The sequence below is a fragment of the Populus euphratica genome, unplaced genomic scaffold (assembly GCF_000495115.2).
Source record: "Populus euphratica unplaced genomic scaffold, PopEup_1.0 scaffold1.1, whole genome shotgun sequence".
In the NCBI taxonomy this organism is placed as follows: domain Eukaryota; kingdom Viridiplantae; phylum Streptophyta; class Magnoliopsida; order Malpighiales; family Salicaceae; genus Populus; species Populus euphratica.
The window spans coordinates 515,657-539,236 of NW_011499845.1; the positions used below are offsets into that span (position 1 = coordinate 515,657).

A 23,580-nucleotide genomic window follows, 5' to 3' on the forward strand; every position below is an offset into this window, starting at 1 on the left:
TAAAAAAAAAAGAATTGCCAACCCATAAAAGTTAAAAAATATATACTTATTAAATATAAATTCATAAAAGTATAGGTACTAATTATTAGTTTTGTTAAACAACAAGGACTAAGTTATAGTTTACTCAATTAATTAGTGACACAGACTGGCCTGGTACACAATGGCGCTAGTGGGCCCGCCACCTCACTTGGTCGGCGATCGCAAGTCTTCTCCTTGCCAAGCTAAATTCAATCTCCACCACAAACGTGTCACCACCTCATTAACCCACAAGTCCTATTTACTAGCTGTAAAGTCACCGTCATGTCGCCTTAATAAAATGCCACTTCCTCCTGGTCTTGATGATTTACCAGGTAACCGGTTGGACCAGTTCTTTAGCCGTTATTTCAGGTATATATAAAGGGTTAGTGTCCCTCAAGACTAGCTATAACTAAGAAGGAAAATCGACGAGAGCTTTTAAAACAAGTATAGAGCTTGAACAAAAGTAGAAACTAAGCTCAGATTCAACGAAATGCCTATCAATAGAATTGCAGTTGGAACACCTGGAGAGGCAAGCCATCCAGATTCACTGAGGGCTGCTTTGGCAGAGTTCATCTCTATGCTTATTTTTGTATTTGCTGGTTCAGGATCTGGCATGGCTTTTAGTAAGATATCAATTCTAGTTGCTCTTTTTTGTTTCACATTTCATAGTATTTGATTACAGGGTGGATAAATTAGATCATAGTATCATAAAACTCTGTGCATTGAGTTTCAGGCAAGAAATACTTGGTAATATATTGATACTGACAAGCAATTCCATCGCTAGAGAAGTTGACCCACAAAAGTCACATGATAAAATGGAAAAGAAATGCAATTTTACCTTTTGAAAACAACAGGCAGCATTTTTTTTTTTCTGCAAGTGGCTCACTCATGACAAGGCATGATGTTTTGGCAGACAAATTGACAGACAGTGCTTCGACTACTCCTGCTGGACTAGTAGCTGCCGCGTTGGCACACGCATTTGCACTCTTTGTGGCTGTTTCGGTTGGTGCTAACATTTCTGGAGGTCATGTGAATCCTGCTGTGACCTTTGGTGCCCTTATTGGAGGAAACATCACCCTGTTGAGGAGCATTTTGTATTGGATTGCACAGTTGCTAGGATCTGTTGTTGCTTGCTTGCTTCTTAAGTTCTCCACCGGTGGATTGGTAAGACATTAACTTAAGCATACAAATCTGTTTAACAGCGTAATGCCAATCTAGAATACCAACATGATAGCTTTGTTACCATTCTGATTTATTTATTTATTTATTTTCTACTGCAGGAAACACCAGCTTTTGGGCTATCATCAGGGGTGGGGGCATGGAACGCTGTAGTTTTTGAGATTGTGATGACCTTTGGACTAGTATACACTGTATATGCCACAGCGGTGGATCCGAAGAAGGGAAATTTGGGAATTATTGCTCCTATTGCAATTGGTTTCATAGTTGGTGCCAACATCTTAGCTGGTGGTGCTTTTGATGGTGCATCAATGAACCCGGCTGTCTCTTTTGGTCCTGCTGTCGTGAGCTGGACCTGGACTAACCACTGGGTTTACTGGCTTGGTCCATTCATTGGTGCTGGCATTGCTGCCCTTGTCTATGACAACATTTTCATTGGCAGTGGTGGACATGAGCCCCTTCCCACCAATGATTTCTAAGCATTGCATCCCTTGTTGAAATTTCAATCTCTCCCCTTTCAGACCAGGGAGGGATAAGGTTGGGATTTCTGGTAGTTTGGTTGTTGATTTTTGTATTGTTGTTGTTTCCACTTATTTTACAGCAGTGGATGGTTCCTTGTTTAATTGTGTTTTACCTGTTGAATCAATGGAAATGTTCTGTTTTCTTTGAAAACATTTAGTCTGAAAGCTCTTCTTTCGATGACTGATTTTCTTGGACACATTTAATCATATCAGGGCATAACAGAAAGTTGTTCAAGTGAAAGGGGAGTAATAATGCAATACCAAAACTCCGAAAGTGAAAAAAAAAATGCAGATTATAAGCATTAATATTAACAGAAAGAAGCCCAGGACAAGGTTTTAAGCACCAAACCCTAGACATCACTCCTTAACCTGTATTTCATCAAATTTATAAGAACATTTATGTTCATATGGCTGAGTGCTGCCACTTCCAAGTGGTCTATTCTGCTCTGATTTGGCTGGATTGAGGATATACCTAAATCAAACTTCGCAAGCAATTCCCATCTCGCGATGCTAGGATTGATAAGCTCAGTGGTGGCCACCTTTCCTATATATTCGGCCGAGAGGATTTCATCCTCGTGATTTGCAAATCCATCCTTTATCAGTTTAAGATGTTGCTACTGAGTGCTCCTGCCAGCTTGTATAAGATTTGGCTCCTTCAATATTGAAATTAACACAACATTGAATGAGGCAATTTTGCAGGTGTTGTACCGTACATTCAGGTTTTTGAGTTCGATTGTACTGGCTCATTTTCAAATTTTCTCATTCCAATGACTAATTCTTCAGATGTTCATAACATTGAGGACGAGTTTCGAAATATTTAACTAGCATTGGTTCCTATGACATCTACATGTCTTATGATCTCAATATTTCATCCATCAAAGTTGGAACAATAAAGACAGGCTTGTCTGTGTACAAAAGAGTCTGTCGTTTGGATGTGAGGATTGCCGTGTGTTCACAGGTGGTATAATAACACAGTAACAAGAACATTTTTTAGCTGTACTGTAGCTATTTCTGTTACTGTTTTACTCATCACGTCAGGATTATAATGAAGGATTCCCGTATAAGCTTGGTCGATGTAAACCAAGTCGATCACATTTTGTGGATCTTAGCAAGACAAAGCACTTTCAAGGCCTAACTTTTTATGGATTTTGCCCTCACTTGCTCTCAGAAATCCAAAAAACTAACAAAACAAAGAACTCTTCAAACAGAATTACCCGGCATGTCCTTCCCCTGCTTTCTCCCCGATATATATGCTTCTTCTCTGTCTAAAAACACGCATTTTAGTATCTAAATGTTCCTTCGCAATCCACATTCCTTTCCTTCCCACCAAATACTACCATTGTCAGCTCCTCCGCTACCGCTACTGCCATCACCACAACAGCAGCTATCTTCTTGTCTGTCCTAAAGCTCGTGCCAACAATCACCTACAGCGTGGTCTCATTGTCTGTATCAATGGGTTTAAAACAGACGATGATGATTAGTCTGGATATGGTACTGCGGTTTAGCTTCTGGTTTTTATGGGCTGATTTTGATGCGATGGCTAGAAGTAGCACAGCACACAGTTTACGTTTTTTCTGATTTATTTAATAGACTAATCCCTGATTCCAATTTAAACTTTGTTTACTGCAGGAAGTATCATCATTTTCTCTATCATCAGGTGTGAGTGTGAATGTGAGTGATGGAATGTGTTTTGTGATCGTGGTGACCTCTGGACTATTCTTCGCCGTGTTTGCCACAGCAGAGGATCCAAAGAAAGAAGGTTTGGGCATCACTGCACCTATTGCAATGATTTCATAGCTGGTGCCAACATTTTAGTAGTCTCTTTGGGTCCTGCTGCGGCAAGATGGAATTGGATTCAACACTGAGTCTACTGGTTTAGTCCAGCGATCGTTGCCGCCATAGCTGCCCTTGAACGATAACGTGACTTCCCACTAACGATTTCCAAGAATTGCATCCCCTGTTAAGATATAAATATCTCTCCGCTTTCAGATGAAAGAGAGACGAAGTTTCGATTTTTTGTAGTTTCGTTAAAGGTTTTACATTCTTCTTATTATTTCCACTAATTCGGTGTCAGTAGGCTAAGACCATGTTGTATTTTACTTGTTGAATCAATGGAAGTATTTTGTTTGCTTTGCAACCATCCAGCCCGAAAATTTCTTTCTTTTGTGGCTGACATAAATACTAGATGTCATATCAAGATTTGTTCAAGCTAAAAAAGTAAGAAACCCATCCTAGAACTCTGAAAGTGAATCAAGAACGGATAACAATCACCGATACAGACAGATAGAAGCCAGGGACAAGCTTTAAAGAAGCAAACCTTTTCTTAATTAAGAACATCCAAATCAGTGCATTTTTCCTTTTTAATTTTTCAACCCGTGAGAAACTGAAACTCTGACAACATGGAGGAGACGTCATAAAGTGTTGCTCAAACAAACTGGCGTCCTCATTGTTTACAAATTACAAGAACGAAACCTCTGCATTATAGATTCTGCAGGGCCTCATGGACGAAAAAGAGGTGGCTAACTTGAAAATAAGTAACAGAATGTGATTTATGCACAGAATCCGAGTTCACAGATCCATATGAACATGTTTAGGATGCAGTTCCCTCGTATCCTGAACTTCCACAAATTTATAAGAACAATTCCTTTCACATGACTGGGGCGCTACCTCTTCCATTTTGTCTGTACTGTTCTGCTTTGGCTGGTTTGAGCTTACCTCAACAAATTTTCGCAAGCAAATCAGATCTGATGATGTTAGTATAAGTGGCTCGGTAGTGACAACCTTTCCTATACGTTCTGCCAAGAGTACTTCATCTGCTTGATTTTCAAATCCGTCTAGTTTAACCAGTTTTAGATGATGCAGTTGCGTATTCCTGCCCGCTCGTATAGAATATTTACTGCTGCTTTTCATGAAGTAGCTTTTAGGATCAATCTGCACAGCGATATAATACTATTAATCGTAGTTTAAGATATGAAAAACAATTTTCAGAAAATAATTTAATTCCCTTGGACACAAGTTCATCAAGGTGTTAATCTATTAGATATGCTTTTTTTTGGTATTGGAATAAAACTGAGTTCATATCGGAAATTTTGCAGTTCTTAGGAACTAGTAAAATCTCTGTCAACATACCAAGCCCATTGCAGCTGTGTTTTTTTTTAAAATAAATAAATAGAACCTGTCAATGAACAATATGTCTCGAAGATCACAAGCCTCGATAGTGCTGTCTAGAAGCTTGTTCAAATGTATATCAAAAAGACATTCATAAAAGAAGTTGCTGTGGTATACTCAACTGGAAATCGTCATAAAGAAGGAAATAAAAAGTCTGACCTCTGTATACACTCAAAACACTTACTGTCACGAAGAGTTGCTGTAATGAAGGACATAATTTCAGGAAAGAGATTAACGCTTCTCCGTCGTTTGAATTATCAATCCACCACAACTCTTCTAAATTATAGAATTGGAAATCTGCAAGTAATGTGGATAGCGATGGGCAGATCAACTCCTGCAGCAGAAAGTCCTGGAAGTTACTTTCTTACGATAACAGTCAAAATAAACAATCACAACTTGCATAACAAGAAAGACTAAAGATCAAAACCAAGATTAGAGTATACCTCAAATGTCCATTTGCATAGAGTAAGCACTTTTACGTTCTTTATAGTCAATAGAACCGAGTCAAAGTCACGGCCAGAGAAGCTACTGTAGCCAGGGCCTTGTCTGGAATCAAGGTAGGAATCAGCCAGGTTAAAGTGATATTCAGGCCTAAACCAAGGTAGCGGTCCTCGATAGCGGAAAGTGCGAAGCTTATAAGATCTGATGTGGAGAGATTTTAGTTGTGGACAGTCGAGAATGGTTAAGCTTAAAAGCTTTGTATCAGAGCCAATACTTAAAGATTGCAAAAAATTGCAGCAAGTGATTTTCAAGGTCTCAAGAATCTGAAAGTTTGTCATTATGGAAGAAACTACCTCATTAGTAAGATAGGTCACTGACATCAGATGAAGACTTTTAACATAAAAGGAAGATGGAGATGGTTGGCTGGCTAGGTTTTGATGATTGAGCTCTAATTGCAAGCCAAATTGCTGAGGAAACTCTTGTTTCCCAGTAGAGAAATGGAGACGAAGGCCGCCACTACGTGCAATGATAACCAAGAGGACACTACCATTGCAAAAGTGGAACCGAAACTTCCTGGTATTCTTTGATGGATCTTTCTCATCAAAATTGGCAAGGAAGCCAGACATTGCATTAGCAACATCCTCTTCAGTGCCATGTTGCACTAAAGCAGTCTCCCACAGAAGCCTCCATCGGTTTGAAAGAAAAATTGTTTGTGCGGCGGATTCAAAGGGGAGTGAAGAAAAGATGCGGAAAAGGATCTCATCCGGTAAACTACTGATCAAATCATCCATATTGGCTTCTGTAAGAAGGATCCTGTTCAAAAATAAGAAAATCAAAATTAGTCTTGTTTCAGTTCATTTTAATCGGACTGCAATAGGAGCGCAAACAGCCAACTAGTACATGCAAAATCCAGGAGAACAGAACAGCACGCTCCTGTGGCAAAAGGCAAAAGATCACTCACACAGGCAGATTGCATATATTATACATGTTAGCCATCTACTATATTGGATGTATATATAAAGCCTCGTTGAGGTTGCAAGGTGTTCAACAATTATTCTCCTATTCTATGGTCAACGCATGCCCATTACTCGATATTCTCAAAGGTAGTGTTACTTTCCCCGCACCTTTTAATTTTTCTCTTTATTAATATATTATATTATTATTATTCTATTATATTATAACATATCTTGAAAGTACTGTAGCTATTTTATTATTATTTTAATGATTTTTTTATTTAATTTAGTTTATTAATATTAATTTTTATATTTTATTATCTGACTTTCATGACACAGATTCCGAGATTGATAAATTAACTTGGTTTAATAAGTTAACCCGAAATTTTTTTAATTAATTTTTTTATTTAGTTTAGTTTGTTAATATTAAATTTCTTTCTATTTAGTTATCAAATTTTCATAACACGGATCCTGAGTTTAACTAGTTAACCTGATTGGACGGATTAGTCCAATTAATTATGGATAATCCGTTAATTTTTTTATATTTAGTTGTCAAACTTTCACGGCATGAATCCAAAATTTTACAAGTAATCTGCTTTGAAGAGTTAACCCAGTTTATTTAGATTTTTGTTCTTTTTCTTCATTAGTTTTTTTTAAAAAAACTTATGAATTACTACAATGTTTCTCTACATGATTTTTTTTAATGAATTTTTTCTTTTTTTTTCCAAAATGGTTCAATTTTACTTCGTAGATTTTTATTTAAAACACTATGGATTGGTATAATGTTTCCCCATATTATTTTTGTTCTGCTACAGTGTTTCCCCGCATATTGTTTTTAAAAAATTATCTTAGTCGAATGTTTTTTAATATTAAACTAGTTGAGAATTCAGCTTTAATTTTCCTCGCATGATTTTTTTTCATTTTTTTATTGCTTTTTTCCCTAAAATTGTCTTCTTTTTTTGTGTTTTTTTAAAATTATTTTTGTTGATTTTATTTTTTTAATATAGAGCTGATTGAAAATTTAGTTTCGTTGGTTTTTCTTTAAAATATTTACATTGCTATGATGTTTCACCACATGATTTTTTTTTCAGAATAGTCTTTGTCGATTCTATTTTTTTCATATTAAGCTGGTTGAGAATTTAGTTTCGTAGTTTTTTTAAAAAAACACTGTGGATTACTACAGTGTTTCCTTGCATGATTTTTTTTAAAATTATCTTTATCAATTTCATTATTTTTAATATTAAGTTAGTTGAAAATTATAATTATAGATTTCCTCATGAAACACTATAAATTACTGTGATGTTTTCCTACATGTTTTTTTTCCCTTTCGATTTTTTTTCCAAAATTTTCTTTGTTCATTTAATTTTTTTAATATTTGAAAATTTAATTTTATAGCCTTTTCCTTTAAAACATCGTAGATTACAACATTTTTTCTATATATAATTTTTTTTATTTTTTCCACAAACCAAAAATATACAAACATGCTACAAGCTCACAACATTACATAGACATGGCATCTAAAAAAACATGAGCAAAGAAAAAAAAAAAAAAAAAAACCTTACAGTCACACTCATAGCTATTAATTCTAGTATTATAGTTAACCTCATTTAAATTTAATATTATTATTAATATTATAAATATTATTTTTAAATTAGATGTTGTTGCGAAACTTAAAACTCTTTAATATAATTTTATAAAAAAATCTAATACTTTTAAATCTTAATTTTTTTAATATTTTTTATATAAAAAGTTTAACCCGTACTATCGCATGGCTCATGTAAGCAGTCTTTCACGAAAATCCGTTACTCAATGCGTGCACGAGGGAAATTCGACTTTGAGTCAAGTTATCGCTGTCTAGTGGAATAGCTTCCTCTGCCATTTCAGAATGAGCTTGACATAATATTATTTAATTGTTTCTGGAGGTTCGGACACGTCAATACTAATACACTCGATGCCTAATTCATACAAATAGAATTAAGCTGTGATAGATAAAGTATTCAATGAGATAAATAGAGCTAGTAAGAAACTTCAGTCCTGCTCCCTAATCCAAGCTAATATTAACTCAAATAGCTCAACAAAGACACAATAAATGCCACAGGTGAACCGATAAAATCTGCTCAATATACAGTTGTTTTTCAAACACGTATAGTGAGTTTAAACTAACAGCCACTTGAACAGTATCTCGAAATCTCAAGATCTACACTTGGCAAAAGATTTTAAGAATAAATAAAATATATTTATTAATTATTTTTATGAAATAAAATTAGTCACGCTTAACAAAAGACCATGACTACATAGAAAATAAAAATTGCTTAAGACTTCACTTATTAAACATGCATAGAAAAATATTTTTTAAAATATTTATAATTTTATACAGACAGTCATCTACCTTTACAAGTTTTTATTTAAAATGACTAGTTGTGCAAGTATTTTACAGCTCTTTGTCCGTAAAGAGAATCAATTGGATTAAAAAAAAGAAGAAGGAATTATTAAAAAATGCAAGGACCCTGGTATCATGGAAAGATGAAGAAAACCCAGTACTCCAGTTCGCTCAATAAACAAGGCCACAAAGAGAATTCACAATGACCCATTACATGCTTTGAACTTTGAAGAAGGTGCACCTCGTACACAAACAGAAACGTAGAAAGAAAGAAATAGTAAGTGATGATACCTTAAAATGGTCTGTCAAAGGTTTCTTGAAGATGCCACTGGCTGAACAAATCTAGTAGAAAAGAAGACCCATCTGGTTCTCTCGGAGCTGAACATGCCGAGCTTTCCTTGCTTTTTGGTAGAGCTGGAAATGGTTGAGAAAGAAACATTGGTGTCCAGTACTGTACTTTATGTTAATGATTTTGTTACTGTCAGTGAAGGACATCATCTCTTACAAGGGTTGTCCGTTCGATTCCAATCCAAATGCATTTATTGCATATCTATCAAACTACGTGTAGAACGACAGGTTCGTTTTGTTTCATTTTGGTTTTTGAACATGGTGTGGGGGCCAGGGAGCCTTGAGCAAGTACCTAGAGCATGACCCTCAGCGACACGTCAGTTCTACTTTTAATGCGGGTTGGAAAAGTCAAGCTCAATACTCAATATCCCATCCAAATCCAATAAAACTATTCCAGCTCTGTTTAGGGCCCAGGAGAAGATTTCATAGAAATTAAAAGGAGACATTTGAGACGAAAGGCCTCGTGACTTTGGTTTTTTTTATTTGTCTTTTTTTTTTACAAGGTATTTTGAGGTTAATTGTTCGTTTTCACATTAACAAAAATCTAAAGGACGTGGAAAAAGTAGTGTAGAAATATCTTGATTTATTATGGATCAAGATAATGTGATTGATATTTTATTGTTCTAAAAAAATTAAGTTTCTTTAGAGGTAATTGAATAATTTGACATAGTTAATTAGTTTTTATACTTGATTGGGGTAATTCAATCTTTTTTTTGTACAGTATAATTACTTGATTACTTTAAAAAAAAATATTATTTAACTTGTGTTGGGAAGATTTTTCAACATTTCACTTTTTACATATAGTAAAATGACTTTGTTATCTTTAAAATCAAGATTTCCTTCCTCTGCCTCCTAGGACTTATTCACACTTATTAAGAGTAACTCAATTTTTTTATATTTTTTACAAAATATAATTACTAAATTACTTTTAAAAAACAGTATATATTTAACTTGAATCTAATAGCTTTTTTAATATTTTACATTTCACAACATAATAAAATGACCTCATAACCCTTAAAATCATGATTTCCTTACCTTGTCTCCTATGCTTATTCGTGCTGACATGGAGTAACTTAGTTTTTCTATATTTTTCTTTGAACAATACAACTATTTAATTGTTTTTAAAATAAAAAAATCTATTTAAGGGTTTTTTATATGTATATGACTTTTAACAATATACAGGAAAATAACTTTATTGCCCTTCAAATAAAAAAAAAATCCTTAGTAATTTTCTTTTGTTGCAGAAAAAAGGCATTCTTAATGTCTTTTGATTAGTCGCAGGGAGGTTTATCTCTTTACACGGCATACGTAGCCCAATTCTTTCTTGCTTGGTACCGATTTGCTTCTTCTTTTTTTTTTTATCCTTTACGCTTAATTTTAATGCTTTATTTTTCAAAATTTTACAACAATCCTTTAATTTATTTTTCCTTTAAATCCAATCCTTGTTATTTCAATTGATATATATTTTTTAATTATTTCATATAATAAAAATTTACTTTTAAATTTATTTTTTTAATCAATCATATTTGATTTTTATTATTTTTATTTTTATTTATTTTATTTAAAATTATTTTTTAAATTTAAATATAGATGTGTTATGTTCACTTCATAATATTTTTACACGCTTAAAAATACCTTTTTTTTTAATGAAATATTTTTTCTTCTCATTTTTAATTTTTAATATTTAACTAATTGAAATTAAACTTTTTTTTATATGAGTTTCATAAAATTATCACGGTCTTATATTTAGCCCGTTTCAGAATAATATGTTGTCTTAATATTTTTTTTTAAAAAAAATAATCTGTTAACATATCTCTAGTTTAATATTTTAAAAATCAGTGTATACCAAATTTTATCTCAAGGTTTAAAAAAATTATATGACCATGGAATAACATGTACCAAGAACATGTCAAGTGCTCCTCAAGGTGAACAAATTGCAGGGCGAAAATATTATGAGATTCATCAAAACTTTGCTCAGAATCTCGTGCCTGCCTATGCATTGAATCCGCTTGGATTTCTACAGCTTCTTGTGCTATGATTTGTGGACTTTGAAATTAAAGGCATAATAGTATCATAACTTATTTTCACAAACCATATCTGAACAAATGGTTGTTGCACTTTGACGGGTTTGGGCGTCACCCGGAGCCCACCCTGATATTTGGGCCCATGTGCTCTACACAAACCCATAAAAAATGTATAGAAATGGGCCGAAAATTAGACCCATTACCATTTTGTGTTGAATGACGTTTCCCGACAGCGGAAAATTTAGAGGAATTGCCATCATTAGTTTCAGGGTATCAACTTTAAAGAATACTCGCGTCTGGATTATTTTTATGCTTTTAAAATATTTTAAAAAAAATTTATTTTTTTATTTTAAATTAATATTTTTTTTAATATTTCATATTATATTTTGATGTGTTGAAATTAAAAATAATTTTTTAAAAATAAAATAAAATAATTTTAATATATTAAAAATATTTCAAAAAGTTACTGCGACTACAAAAATAAAAATCTTAGCACTGTTCTCCATTAAAAGATCTTCACTTCTTTTCTGGGTTTGAAAAGCTGAAAATTTGATGGCAGGAAAATCTGCTTCCCTATAAAACTAAGCGATCACTATGAATCAAATTTTGTCCGATTTATCATAGTCGCTGGTCAAAATGCTGGAAATTGATAAAAAAAATAGGAACTGGTGGGTTACTGTGAAGGAGTCACTGCCAAAGCATAAAACATGGATGGAATCAGAACGATGCTAAGATAAGTCTTTGATTAAGTTGATTCTAGGAGAGGCACATAGAGGTTAAGATGTACTGAAATGAAGTTCGAATATTTTGAACAGTGAAAATTTGAAACTTCTCTCCTGACTAGGTTGATTTCTTTTATTGATTCTACTGCAATTCTTCCATGCAGACTGAAGCTGCTGCCAAAAGGGCCTTGGCATTTGATGGATTTGACATGCGAGTAACTAAAAAACAACATTTTACTAACCTGTCCATTTTTTGTTTTCGCCCACGGCCCACCCCCTCAACATACTTATAGAACTTGTAATACTTCTCAGGGGCGGATTTTATCTGAAAATTCAGCCTTACAGGACAACTAGAGCCAACAAGGATGCCAATTTTGCCCCAGGAATCGTGGACGGTTTCGATAGGATCTATGTTGGAAATTTGTCATGGGATATAACTGAAGATGGCCCGAGGAAATTTTTCTCAGATTGCAAAATATCATCTATACGTTTTGGAAACAGAGGGTTCCGTGGTTATGGTCATTTTGATTTTTCTGACAATGCCTCATTGATGAAGGCACTAAAGTTGGATCAGCAGATTTTCTGTGGGAGACCCATCAAGATAAGTTGTGTGGTTCCTAAAAGGGAGCAAAACTCCAGGGAGTCGAAAGCCTATTAGTTGCAGAAGTATACATCCAATCAGGTGCTCTGCCTATGGCTACGAGTGTGATGAAGTCAATGATGGTGTGCCGAGCATTAGCAGTGGCAAGATGAAGAGGAGGACCTGCTATGACTGTGGTGAAAACTGAAAAGGGGCACATTTCTACGGCTTGCCCAAAGAAGCAAACTACTGATCCAAGAGATTCCAATACAAGTTAAATAAGTGGTTTTCTAAATTTGTTTTTCTTTTCTGATTTACTCACCTAAGCAAAGAGAATTGCTTGCTTTATATTTTTGCTGGAATCTCTATGAATTCCAGTATAATCTGTTTTGGACTAGTCATAGGCACTAGTTGTTATATTGTTCTATTCCAAGTTAATCTACTAAATCAGTTGAATTGAATGCACTGGATCATAACTTGGATATTTTTATTAATTCAAAATCAAAATTCGTTGCTCATTTCTTAGCTGCATGGAAAGTCCTTTCTCTGTCTCAACTCCTAACAAGATTGGAAATAGTTAGATTTAATGTCAGTTGAATGCCGCCTGGTTCAAGAGTTAAGATCCTTAGCATTGCTATCGACTGGCAGGAAGCGCATCAGAAACTCCAGCTTGATCCGCAATACTCGGCAGGTTCACTATGTTGATGCACGAGCGTCTTGTGTTTGAAACTGCGGGCAATGTGAACTCTTTACGCTGGTGTCTTAAAACAGGCTTCTATTTATTGTGCGTAATCAAGTTCTACAGAGGCGACCTGCGGCATCCTGCCTCCTGCACGTCTGGCTTCCCAAATCCCTCCAGCATATTTGCGAAAACCAGGTATGGTTGGAGCATCCTGATCTTGAAGCACAAACCATGGCATTATTTGCCCCAAATCTAGCATGGGTCTCTAAGGACCTTCAACTACATAGGATGAACTGTAGATATAATACGTGATGCTAGGGTAAGAGTGACTTGCAAGTCAGGGTGTATTTCTTGCTTGAAGCTAGAAGATTCTATACTGAGCTCCGTATGTCCAGGCTTTCGGTTTGGAACTTGTGGTAGTAAACTGTCAAGTTTTGTCCCCTTGATAAGCATTTCATGTTTCCACGGGCTAGGCTTTGACTTGTGAATATCGAAAATAGGATCTTGTAAAGTTCAATGTCGTCCGTGACCAGATTGCAAGGGATAGTGCTCTTAGGAAACATTTTTACACTGGGCCCTAAATTTAATGACTAATTGTCTCGTGAATTCGCTCTATACTATTTTCATTTATTATCCAGAGACTTTACCTAATTCTAGTAGCCTGTACTCAATCTACATATAATAGGATTGCATTAATGATATTCCATCTCTGTTTGCTAGCAAGGTGGTCAAATTGTCTCCATCCAGACTTCCAAGACCTTCGAGCTATACAAACTTCCATTCTTTCCTCCAATTTGTTCCCTCAATTGAACAAGACTTCCACGTCTCTCTTTGCCAGCTCAAGATTTTCAAAGCCTCGGGCACTCGAAAGTCAAAACCATTGAATAACATACACTAATCAGTAACTCTTCTCCATCTTATATCAAATTCTGTTGTTGCCTAAACCTTTCAACTGTCAGAGTTGCTTCTCTTGATCCCCGTAATGGCTGCCACCAATTCCACAGATAGAAGAGAGTTATCAATGGCAAACAAGTATCGAGACAGGGAAACAAGTCCTGACAGAACCAAGATGACGATCCTGCCAAAATCAAAATCTGATCTGAAAGTAGCTGTGGTTTACTATCTCACACGGAATGGCCAGTTTGAGCATCCTCATTTCATGGAAGTCCCTCTATCTTCTCCCCAAGGACTTCAACTCAAAGGTGGTATATCCATTCATAGAAAAGCACACAGAGTGTGTGTTTGTGTTTATGAAGAAATTTTTTCTTGAAAATTTGAAAGTTGAAGATCCCTTTAGCACATTAATGTTGAACGTATACTGCTATTGTGTGTGTTATATGAATTAATTCCAACCCAATTTTTCAGACGTGACAGATAGGCTAAATCATCTCCGAGGTCAAGGCATGGCTAGTATGTATTCCTGGTCCTCCAAAAGGTAACTTGATCGTTCTTTCAATTATTCTCGGTTAGTTAATTGTAAGAAAGCTAATAAAACAACTATATTGATGTGTTAAGACTTCTGGTTCGCTTGGCCGCATTCATTTTCCCAGCAATAATGCATGCTTGTGCTGATTCATTTTTAGGAGGTACAAAAATGGATTTGTGTGGCAGGACTTGTCCGAAACTGACTCTATACACCCTTGTGGTGGTCAAGAATACATTCTCAAAGGATCATTACTCTTAGAAACCTCTATGAGCTTTCGGTACGATACAACATCATCAAGAACCTCCAAAGTTTTCTCGGACATTATTAGCAGCTCAAGCGAGGACTCGAACTCTCCGGCCATTAGACGGAAAAACCGTTCATGGACTACGTTCGATGACCTTGAAGAATACAAAGTTTACAAGGCCAAAATCACTGGAGAAATTGCTGGCGAGGATACTTATAACGTGTCAACACAGACAGATGATAATAGAAGAGTGAAAATTGATGGTACTAGAGAAATTGGGCACAGAGGGCCTAGCACTGTGTTGGGAAGTAAGGAGGCGGCTTCTAAACCATCACTCAAATCTAGTTCAAAAGCCTTCGAGAGTTTGGAAAGGTCCGTGGAGGAAAATGGGTCGTCGGCGACTATTAAATATGAGAAAGTAGGAAACGATTGTCCGAGTGGAAGAATGAAGCCATCTGTGGTTCTGATGAAATTGGTGGGATGCGGATCAAAGAGGTTCTCAAATAAGAATTAATGGCTTGTAATTTTTCCCCCTTTTTTTGGAGATATTTCCGATTCAATTTTCATCAATTTAAAGTAAAGAAATGTTAAATTTGTACGATCAGTTCTTCAAATTAATTTTCCAAATAATCTCATACGTCGAAGAGGTAGGTCTTACATATAAATGATAAATCCAAATAATTAAATTGTTCAAATTTAGAGGAATTGGTTTTTTTATTTTATTTTTTCTGTCAAATTATCGTTACTTTTAAAACTAGGTTCGGTCAGTCCCGTCTGCTATCCTGTTTGTGTTTTTTTACCTTTCAAAAATATTTTTTTAAAAAAATAAATTTATTTTTTATTAAATTTATTTTTTATTTTTTTGTATTTTAAAATTATTTAATATAGTAATATCAAAAATAATTTTTAAAAAAATTATATATATTATTTTAATATATTTTCAGATAAAGAATAATTATTGCTACAGTGTAAAAACGAACTCTAAAAAAAGAAAATCATTTATTTATTTGTTTCAGAGAGATCCTGGGTCATTCGAAAGCATTTATTGGCAGACATGTTGAAAATAAAGGCTTGCTTGACCAGGGGAAAACAACAACCTAGGGTAAATTATAAGTTAATCTCTAGAGTTTAAAACTAATAATATAAATAGCTCCTGTGATTTTAGAAATAATTAATCATTAATGCTGGTCATAATTATTTTAATATTTTTCATTCTAAATAATATCTTCTTTTTCCGTTAATATTTTCATATTAACTTTTTCTTTTCTTTTCATGTTTCTTAAGGGGAAAAAAAAGGAAACAGAGTGAAATTTTAATAATTTTTTAAATATTAATTCTAAATCCTAAACATGAAAGTTTTGTTTTTAAAAAAAGAACATAATTCCTTAATAATAAAAAACGTGGTTGGGATCTGTATGCTCCTTTTCCACATGGGGTATTCATGTGAATTCTTGATTTTTGATGCGCAGTTTTCCCCTTTCTTTCATGCTTTACTCGCGAAGATGCAGGCAGCATCCACAGATTATACCTTCCAGCTAAATTTCGACAATTCCATGTGCAAGTGGCAATTTTATTTATTTATTTTTTCGTGTGGTCATTCCTTTCCCATCAAATTACTTACCGGCTCTTGTTATATATATATTTTTTAGATTTTTTAAATACTTTTATAAAAAAAATTTTTTTTTGCAATTTCATTATTAAGTATTAAGTTATTTACTCTTAAATTATGTTTTTTATTTTTCTTATTGGGTTATATTGAAAGCACAAGTTAATGATATTAGCTTGAATTAGATTGTATTTTTTTAATATTTGTTATTTAACTTTGATTTTATTTTTTACAAGTTTATTTTTTTAAAATTCTATTTATTTTTTTAATTTGATATCGTGATGGATTAGTCGAGTTAACTTGAATTATATTAAATTTTTGCTTTCTTTTATTTTTTCATTATTTTTATTTTTTTTTAATTTTATTATTTTGCATTAAATAATTTAACGTTGAGTTTTGTTATTTTTGTTCACTTTTCTTTTTGTTTGGTAATTTTGAGAGAGAATTAGTAAATTTAACTTAAATTAACTGGGATTTTTTATTTTTTTTATTGAGCTTTGATCCTTTCTTACTCGATTCTTTTTTAAAATTATTTTTTATACCGGTTTAATGTTATATATTACAAGTTTGTTAAATTAATCTGAGTTAACTTTAATTTTTTTCCTTGATAATTTTTTTTTCATTCTTGATCCTTGACATTAGATTAATAAACCTTGAGCTTTACAATTTCTCTTTACTTTTCTTTTTACAAGTTGTTTCAGTATTATATTTTAGGCCATGCTTTAATAAATTTAATTCGAGTTATCTTATATTATTATTTGGCTGAAATTTTTTATTATTATTAAAAAATAAATTTGGCTTATGTTGTAACTCTAATCATCTATCTAGTATTTTTTTTAACGGTATATTTGAAAATATGATTGTTTTTCAAAGTATTTTTTATTTGAAAATATATTAAAATAATTTTTTTATTTTTAAAAAATTATTTTTAATATCAGCACATCAAAATAGTTTAAAAATATCAAAAAAATATTAATTTAAGGTAAAGAAAAATAAAATATAATATAATTTTTTTCAAAAATATTTTTAAAATATAAAAATAAATAAGTTCCAAATATATATATATATATATATATATATCAAACTATCAGTCTCATACGGCTAGTGACCTCGCATGGTTTTATCAAACTCAGTTTAATTTGACCACGCTGTCTAGAAAACTATGTTCTTCTCGAAGTTTAACAACAACAAAAAAATAGTCTTTTTAGAAGTACTTCCCTTTTTGTATATAGTCAAGTGTACTTCTTGGTTTTTTTTTCGCCGGTTGAAATCATATGGCTAACAACTTGTTGGTACTAATTTTATACTAAAAATAATTTAAAATATTTAAGTAGATTGAATTTATTTGATCTGTTAATTAAATTATTTTATTGGAGACAAGTTTTAAAATTATATAATTCACTATCATCTATCCAACCTGTCCTCGTATTTTTTTTCGAATAAAAAAAAAACTTATTTCAAGCTAAGAGTGAGAGGGTGATAGAAGGCTAGCTGCTAGGGAGATCAATTTTTAAGAGGTAAAATCTAAAATAAATGACCCATTTAGTTATATAATTTATTTAAATTACTTAATGCCTTTGAAAAACTAAATTTATGTAAATAATGTTAAAATCATTTCATTTTCTAATGGAATCTTGATTTTCCAAACAACATATAAAGGTCACAACCCGAGAGAAAGGTCAATTGGTTCGAGAAAGTAGAAGATAAAAAACTAGAAATGTCCCTCGTCGTCTCCCACGGGCTGTGGCCAGCATCATTTTCAACTTAATCTCGAGTCCGATCAGTCCCTCTCTTTGAAACGTCTTCGAATGACAAACTCCGTCAATTATATAAACTTGCTCGGTGGACCTCTCATGGTGTTATTTTTTCTTTCGATTAGTTTTTGTCCCGACATTTCAATGTTTCATTGTTTATATCTGCATAACACAACAACCATATCACTGTGACTTTGTATTTTGACACAGAAGACGTCGCCAGGGGCGCAAGTGATTTCTGTCACCTATCAACAGTTCGATACCACGATTAATGGATCCACATTCACGGATAACAGAATTAAAGTTTTCTGGATCGAGTTTACCAAACTAACCTCTGTCCAAAATCGATTTTACTCGCTTTTCTTCATGGCGATCAACTCGTGCTTATTTATGATTCTAATCTAACTTGGTCGACGAAGTTAGCTGTCATGATATCTATGAAGTGGAGGTCTGGATAAGTTGAACGTACACATGGCCGGAGATAATACGTTTGATATCACAGTCTATATTTTAGATATTTGGCCAAAAAGATTTAGATTTCCGTGTAAATCTACTGATTAAATGTAGATTAGTAGCCACTATGTGTATGGCTCGACTCGCAATAGTATTCTTTCCTTTCAAAAGATTCTCTGTAATAAAAAAAAAAAATATATAGATTAGTAACTTCATTAAGGAACCAATAACAGTACTATTTTACGGTTTGAGGTACGGATCACCCTTTCAATAATAATAATAATAATAAATAATACAAATATTTTTCTTCGTGAAAAAGATAAAAAAAAAAAAACACAGCCCTGAATCTTGGTTCGCCTATTTTGAACATCTGCCACAAAGGATGGATAGCTTTTTTTATTATTATTATTATTGTTATTTTAAGAAAAAAATGTTGACTCAAACATTTCTGTTAGAGAATTGGGTTTGATAGTCGAAACAACATTAAATGAGCAGTGCCCGAAATACTATGTTTTGTCCAAAACCCAATCCATAGAATATTTAATCAATGTCGAGGTGGTAAATCAATCGAACCGAAAATACAATGGACTATAAAAAGAGAATCGTGAAGAATAAATATTAGGAACGGAAAAGAAAAGAAAAGAAAATAGAAGCGGGGGGAGAGAGAGGGAGACAGAGAGGAGAGAAAGCAGCGAGGGACGCCTTGTAACTTGTATTGCTGTTTGCTACATTGTCTTTCCTCTAAAACCAAAACCCAAAACCGAAAAAGATACAGCCACCACGTCTGTCACTCTATACTCAAATTGGCCGGGCTGCCTTTCTTCCATCGAAAGCCTATTTCCTTGTGTATTCACCACCATCTTTTCTTTTCTCCCTTTACTTCTCTTCAATATATCAATATTGCATGCTTTGAACAAACCTTTTCTTTGTTTTGTTTTTGTTTTCAGCATCCATCTGTATAATCCGTTATGCTAATTCTTTGAAACTTTGCTTCTTCTTTTCTTTATTATTCCTTGTTTGGTTTTCTTAATGGGACCCATTAGAGGCTTCAAGAGAAGGAAGAAAGCAGAGAAGAAGGTTGATCAAAATGCCTTCGATGCTGCTTCTGCTTCTGCTTTGTCGTCACTGCAGCCCCAATCTCAACGCCCTTTAGATTGGTGGGATGACGATTTCTCTAAAAGGATTACTGGTACACGCAACACATTCTTTATATTTTTGCTATGTTTTTTTTCTTGTTCCTTTTCTTTTCACCTTCGTTAATTTACCGTGATTGTTTCGGTATGTAGCTTTTCATATATCTATCTATTTATTGGTAGACCAGGGTGCTGTTTATGGGTTTGCTGTTCAGGTTTTATTGCATTTGTGAATTTTTATGACATGGGTCAAATTTAGTTTAAGGTAATTTGGTTGATAATAATGGTGCCCACTGATGATGGATATATGTATTGTGCATTATTTTACTAATTGGTGTGCTTGTATTTTGTTTAGAATGTATTGCTACTGAATATGTGTTTCTTCTATTTCCTTTTATAGATTACTTGCTGTGTTAAGCTTTTGTTGTTCTTACGTTGATGTTGCTTGTTCTGGATGTACTGGTGTCTCTAAGTATAATATTTAGGTTGCTCGCTGTGTTTGCTAGAATTTTAGTTCTTTGATCATGTCCAGTTCTCGATGATTAAATTGTTAGTTGGACGAGTGACAATTTTAAAGGGTTCTTGTAATGAAGAAGAAATGCTCTCTTCTTTAAGTGAGTTGCTGGAAAACACACACACACACATTTACTATCGTGCAATTCTCCTTCAATGTGCTTCCTATTGAGCCTTAGTTTAGTCTATGTAATGCTTGCAGTCTCAATGTGTGAGCTGGGTTTTAGCGTTTTGGAGGTTAGGTTATCTGCTTTTGGTAGGATCACTGGAAAGGGGTCGATCCAGTATATAGGGATGAGATTAATTCCAATATTCGTGTGTGCATATGTACCCTCTTTCGTTACTAAATAACAAGAACCTAGGATCTTTCCCAATCAACCCAAACTTTATCCATCCAGGCTGCATAGCTAAGCTGCTAATGTGAATGCTCTAGTTCATGATGATGCTCATGCTTCTTTGTTTTCATTTTTATTTCTTGTATCTGTTGAAATGCTATTCATAATTTTCCCAATGTAGGAATTCCGTTGTATGTACTTGCTTGGGTATCATACAGTCTATAACATCTTGCTTCACGTTTTTTTGGGTCTACTTAGAAAGGGCATTTTGAAAGTCTGATGCTACTTTGTTTATTTCATGTACCAAGAATGATCTGTATCAAGAAGTGAACCTATTTTACTTGCTTAATGATATTTTAATTTAAAACTTATCCAATCCCAGCCCCTACACTAGCCTGGAGCTATTAGAACAGAGGGGGGTTGACTTTGTAACTGACTGCATTTTAGAAATAAAAAAGGCCAAAAGCAAATCTATGTTAAAATTTTGATGCAAACCATAGAGAGAAATTCTCTCTGTTAGGACAGTGGCTTGATAGAGCTAAACTGCGAATTTGAGGTGTGGTAAATAAAGTGGTCGGCAATTAACCATAGCTGTGCATTCCACACTTACAACCACATTATTGATCCTCGAGGAAGAAGATTTTTTTAGATGATGCAATGCTGTAAAATCATTATATGGTGTCTCTTGTATCATGAATACATCCTTAACTGGGAGAAATTACTGTGAAATCTCAAATGAGCCATGGCATGTACTGCCCTCATAAAATGCGTTGATTTACAGTGAAAAGCACCTCCTCTAGTAATCCTGAGTTCATGTTTGCAAAAAATAAAAAGGAATAAGAAAGTTTAATGAAGCCCTTGTTAGGGGTACAACAATAACCCAACCAAGAAAATCTGTGCTGACTGCTCACACGTGATCTGTGATTTTTCTGTTCATATGTTTTATGAGAGGTTGCCCTTCAACAACTATCACGATGTTTTCAGTGGAATATCCTGACTGGAGTTCATAAGTTCTATGCCTGTATCTTTTTCTGGAACATTTGTTATTATTTCACTGACTTTCTGCCAAAGATATCATTAAAACCAGCCTTATAGGAAGGGGTGCTGCTAAAGGTGATCTGACGAGGCAGAGAAGATTATGAAGTTTATCACCAACATAATCCTAAATCTGCAGTTAAAGGACATGTATTTATGTCTAATCTCTAGATGGATATTAACAATATCTTTATCCTCTAACATATCAAGATGGTTGCACCTGATGTTTTACAAGCACTTTGAAATTATGTGCATTCCAGTCTATGTTCAAAAGTTGCTTGGTGCTTGGCATTTGGCAGCATGCATTTTTGTTAGGGGTGTCCATGTCCACCATAATAGTCAATATGTCATTATAAGTTTTTCAGCATGATGTCAAGGATTCGGTAATTTTAAATACTTGTAAACCTGAAATGCCCAGGGTTGAATGGGTGAGATCAATTAACGACAAGAAGTTTAATTTTTGGCAGACATGATACTTGTGCACGTGAAGCTTCTTGCACATGGACAAAATGACGTTCAACTTGCTTTACCATGTGTTCTCCATTTATCTGAGTTTATTGCTTTACCATGTGTTGGATCCAGTACTTCTTGAGCATGCTACAGTTGGAACATCCCTTCATTTGGCAAATTGGCCTCAAAATCTTATGAGTTAATTGTTCTTTTGGAAATTTTGATGCATGATGATTGGAAAATCACTTGGATAACTGATTTCTCTATCTCCACTTTTAGGTCCCTCTTCTGAATCAAATAACTCGAAGAAATTTGAATCTTTCTTCAAAATATCAAGAAAGACATTCAACTATATCTGCTCCCTTGTGAAGGAAGATCTGAGGGCCAGGCAATCAAACTTCACTGGTTCAAATGGGAAGCCATTGTCTGTAACTGACCAAGTAGCTGTGGCTCTTAGGAGGCTCAGCTCTGGCGAATCATTGTCAAACATTGGTGATTTGTTGGGGATCAACCAATCAACTGTTTCTCAAATAACCTGGCGATTTGTGGAAGCAATGGAAGAAAGAGGCCTGCACCATCTTTGTTGGCCTTCCACTGAAGCAGAGATGGAAGAGATTAAGTCCAATTTTGAGAAAATATGTGGCCTGCCTAATTGCTGTGGTTCAATCGACACTACCCACATCGTCATGACTCTGCCTACAGTGGACCGATCAAATGATGTATGGATTGATCGTGAGAAGAACCATAGCATGCTCTTGCAAGCAATAGTGGACCCTGATATGAGATTCCGTGATGTAATTGTTGGGTACCCAGGTAGTTTAAGTGATGCACTTGTGCTTCAGAACTCGAGTTTCTACAAGCTATCCGAGGAAGGGAAAAGGCTAAATGGGAAGAAAATAGAGCTTCAGGAAGGAATGGAATTGGGGGAGTATATCATTGGGGATTCAGGTTTTCCCCTATTGTCGTGGCTTCTTACTCCTTATCAAAATGCACTCTCAGACCATCAGGTTGAGTTCAACAAGCGACATTCTGCAACTCAAGTTGTAGCACAGATTGCATTAGCAAGGCTGAAGGAAATGTGGAGGATAATCCATGGAGTAATGTGGCTGCCTGATAAGAATAGATTGCCAAGGATTATTTTTGTTTGCTGCTTGTTGCACAATATTGTTATTGACATGGAGGATAAAGGGGTCGATGAGCTTCCTTCATCTCATCGACATGACACAGATTACCGGCAACAAATTTGTGAGACTGTCAACAAGACAGGCATTGCTGTGAGAGATAACCTTTCTCTCTTCTTTTCAGGAAAATTATCACCTTCTACTCTTTCTTCCTAAATAGTGGTTATTATTTACTGGCCCATGTAGACAGAGCTGGATGCCCTTAGCCTAATTTGTTTAACAAAAGCTCTTGTGAATCCTGTGATGTTAATTCCTATAGGGTAACCAGTTCAAGTTGTATTCAGAAGTTAATAAGTTCGAATAATTATTTACATAAACAGTTTTGAATCTCGTGAAACCATGTCTCAGATAGTTTCTTTTAGCTTGCATGGTATGATTAACAACCATTGATAATACAAGTTGAATTGCTGCGTTCCTGATCTTTTTACATTATGTTT

At 34.2% G+C, this 23,580-nt stretch overlaps 4 protein-coding genes across 5 annotated transcripts; 3 read left to right on the top strand and 1 right to left on the bottom strand.

Moving 5' to 3' along the window:
* Positions 1-415: 415 nt before the first annotated feature.
* LOC105124508 (aquaporin TIP1-3) lies at positions 416-1,880 on the top strand. Its single transcript, XM_011024584.1, has 3 exons — positions 416-641; positions 932-1,182; positions 1,299-1,880. The coding sequence occupies exons 1-3, from the start codon at positions 509-511 to the stop codon at positions 1,671-1,673; spliced, it is 759 nt and encodes a 252-aa protein (XP_011022886.1). The 5' UTR covers positions 416-508; the 3' UTR covers positions 1,674-1,880.
* A 2,216-nt stretch (positions 1,881-4,096) lies between these two features.
* On the bottom strand, positions 4,097-9,205 carry LOC105124585 (F-box family protein). Of its 2 annotated transcripts, none has more exons than XM_011024699.1 (4): positions 8,949-9,204; positions 5,327-6,137; positions 5,068-5,217; positions 4,097-4,646 (listed from the first exon to the last, which is right to left on the bottom strand). In XM_011024699.1, the coding sequence occupies exons 2-4, from the start codon at positions 6,113-6,115 to the stop codon at positions 4,284-4,286; spliced, it is 1,302 nt and encodes a 433-aa protein (XP_011023001.1). In that variant the 5' UTR covers positions 6,116-6,137; positions 8,949-9,204; the 3' UTR covers positions 4,097-4,283. The 2 variants fall into 2 exon arrangements, with proteins under 2 accessions (XP_011023001.1, XP_011023076.1); XM_011024774.1 differs by having other exon boundaries at positions 4,588-4,646; positions 5,043-5,217; positions 8,949-9,205.
* A 4,561-nt stretch (positions 9,206-13,766) lies between these two features.
* LOC105124728 (protein UPSTREAM OF FLC-like) lies at positions 13,767-15,342 on the top strand. The gene is made up of 3 exons (XM_011024871.1): positions 13,767-14,215; positions 14,379-14,448; positions 14,597-15,342. The coding sequence occupies exons 1-3, from the start codon at positions 13,996-13,998 to the stop codon at positions 15,195-15,197; spliced, it is 891 nt and encodes a 296-aa protein (XP_011023173.1). The 5' UTR covers positions 13,767-13,995; the 3' UTR covers positions 15,198-15,342.
* A 3,758-nt stretch (positions 15,343-19,100) lies between these two features.
* LOC105124812 (putative nuclease HARBI1) lies at positions 19,101-23,480 on the top strand. Its single transcript, XM_011024986.1, has 2 exons — positions 19,101-19,685; positions 22,242-23,480. The coding sequence occupies exons 1-2, from the start codon at positions 19,526-19,528 to the stop codon at positions 23,297-23,299; spliced, it is 1,218 nt and encodes a 405-aa protein (XP_011023288.1). The 5' UTR covers positions 19,101-19,525; the 3' UTR covers positions 23,300-23,480.
* Positions 23,481-23,580: the final 100 nt, after the last annotated feature.